Source organism: Centruroides vittatus, unplaced genomic scaffold (genome assembly GCF_030686945.1).
Source record: "Centruroides vittatus isolate TY-2023 unplaced genomic scaffold, ASM3068694v2 contig_750, whole genome shotgun sequence".
Lineage (NCBI taxonomy): Eukaryota > Metazoa > Arthropoda > Arachnida > Scorpiones > Buthidae > Centruroides > Centruroides vittatus.
In genome coordinates, this window is record NW_027122487.1 from 42,264 (window position 1) to 44,790 (window position 2,527).

The 2,527-nt window shown below is 29.2% G+C and overlaps 1 protein-coding gene across 1 annotated transcript; it reads left to right on the forward strand.

The window, feature by feature from the left end:
* The first annotated feature begins 235 nt into the window (after positions 1-235).
* On the forward strand, positions 236-2,290 carry LOC136981290 (constitutive coactivator of peroxisome proliferator-activated receptor gamma-like). The gene is made up of 4 exons (XM_067277592.1): positions 236-1,461; positions 1,526-1,788; positions 1,906-2,109; positions 2,178-2,290. The coding sequence occupies exons 1-4, from the start codon at positions 828-830 to the stop codon at positions 2,238-2,240; spliced, it is 1,164 nt and encodes a 387-aa protein (XP_067133693.1). The 5' UTR covers positions 236-827; the 3' UTR covers positions 2,241-2,290.
* Positions 2,291-2,527: the final 237 nt, after the last annotated feature.

Below are 2,527 nucleotides of genomic sequence, written 5' to 3' on the forward strand. Positions count from 1 at the left end.
ATATATACAGTATTGTAACCATGATTCTCAAATATATTAAATGCTGTAAGATTAAGAGGAGAAATAAACGATAAAGTTCTTTTAATTAATCGCGAGTAATTAATGATCAAATACATTTTCTAATTTTGTACCCATATTAGATAAGATCGCGTCTATTATGTATTTGCATATACATAAAACTATAACTGGTGTTACTCGAAATAATTCAATAATTTCGTATTATTTTTTCAGGTTGCTGAGAGTTTTGAGTAAAATGGCAATATTAAATCTGTATAAATTTATTAAAGCTAAAAAGCTTTCTACTAAAGTCTCCTTACAAACACTGGCAGAAGAATTTCGAAATAAACATCAGGAAACTCCTACAATAATTATCGACTGTTCAAATATACATATATTAGATTATTTCAATAACAAATACTCAAATTATGGATGGAATTGGAATATGATTGTAAAAAGATGCAAATTATTCGTTAGAAATTTACGAGAAATAGGAATCGAACCGAACTTCTACTTCAGAGGCAAATTTGGTGGTTTTGATGCAAAAAAATGGAAAAATTGGGTAGAAATTGATTACAATATCGCCTGTAAAATTTACGAATCTATAGATGCAAATGTGACATCTAATATTAAAACGCTTAATTATGATCTTACATATTTTCGCTTTATTTTCAAATACGAATGCAAATGTCAGGTGTATAATATAATAGAAAATATATATCCAAAAATTGCTGACATTGCTGCAAAGCAAGATAATTGTTTAGGAATAATTTCTATGAATTTGGAATATTTACTATTCGATACGAAACCTTATTTCACATTTTATAAATATGGATTTCGATTACCTGTCAACATATCTGTTAAATTCATCTGATTTAATCAGGGTGACAGGTTTAAACCTCTCTCAATTGAAACTTCTTTGTTGTTTACTAGGAAATGAATTAATACCGAAAGAAATGTTGCTTTCTTTCTATGAAGTAAATAATTATGATTCTATATCTCCAGCAGAACAAGTTAAGAAAGTTATAGAACTTATTAGGCGAAACAACTGGTCTGGATCATTTGATGAATTACTTGAAATTTCAAGAGTTACAGGTATCGAAGAAGAATCATTGCGTAAAAGACTGTCTTCTTATCAGATTTGTTCTGAAAACAATACAGATGAAGATGATTCTTATCAATCACAAATATTGAAAACAATAGAAGAAAAATGGAAGAGAAGCGAAGTTCCATCAGGATTTTATGATATTCTAAAAGGACATATCTTTGTAGATAAAAGCAATTTAGAAGATAGCATGGATGGCAGATTTCCACGTACCGCTCTTTTATACAGACCGATGAGGCAAAAAATGTATCGCGTGATATTTGGAAATGATAATGTTATAGTAAATGAATGGTGCATGTACGATCAACCTAATTATGACGAACCAGATGAAGTAACCATTCACGAAGAAAGATTTGACGGTAGGACTTTTTGGTTGTATTTAAAATTGATCTACTTAATTCTAATCGTTTTGACATTTTGCAGGATGCATTCCTCCTCTTGATGAACTCTTAAGTAACAATAAAGAATTAGAGACGACTCGTTGGAAATTGTTTCTTTATTGTTTAGAAATACAGATTCCTTTAGAAACGCTTCAGAAACTCAATCCTTCTCATGTCTGTCTATGTTGTATTTTAAACTACATGCTGAAAAATGGAGTGAAGTTGAAAAAAGAAGAACTGTTGGCATTTATCTGTCAAGCTCTTCATCCGTTAAAGGAAAACAGAAGATTATTAAATGAAATGAATGTAAGGAGATATTAAAATTACATATTATGATTTTAATTTAATTTTTTAAATATGATTTGAACTTTATAAATATTATAAGTAATTAAATTCTATTATAATTCAACTAAAATTATACAGGTAACATTTTCCTCTACGACACTTCGATTGTGCAATTTACTGGAACGTGGAATATACAATTTGATGTATATAGTAACTGCGTGCGGATTTCCATTTTGTTTAAATGCTGTCATGCCGTGGGAAATTTTCGACAGGAAAATATTTCTTCACGTTTACGAAGAGTTACACAAAGAAAATGGCATAGAAACCGTTTCAAGGGGACTGGTAAGAGTACTTTCATATTCGTCATAACTTTATTTACAGCGAATAACATACGAATTATTTTCTTGCAGGAAAAAAATGCGAAATTATTTCGTAGTCTCGTTGATATAGTTATAGCAGACGTGAACACATAATTTAATTGAACATTTTGAAAGAATACGAAACATTTACATACAATGTATTTACTGCGATAATCCCTACTTTGAAAATAATATGTAAATTTTTACTTTATGTGTGCTGAAAGTTCTGCTGTTCATCCGTCATTGTATTAAATCCGTTAAACTGTATTTGCGGGCAGTTAATCGGTTTGTTTCTGTATTTTGATGTTAATAATAGAAATCACACTGTACATATTATTATAAGGTATCAATTCGTTCCAAATTCAATTGCAATGTATTATGAGAAAATAGATATATGTTTT

Bases quoted from the DNA above. Each gene is read 5' to 3' on its own strand.
- LOC136981290 (XM_067277592.1), top strand. From the start codon at position 828: ATGGATTTCGATTACCTGTCAACATATCTGTTAAATTCATCTGATTTA. The intron at 1,462-1,525 runs GTAGGACTTTTT...GACATTTTGCAG, and splicing joins TCACGAAGAAAGATTTGACG to GATGCATTCCTCCTCTTGAT. The intron at 1,789-1,905 runs GTAAGGAGATAT...AAAATTATACAG, and splicing joins GATTATTAAATGAAATGAAT to GTAACATTTTCCTCTACGAC.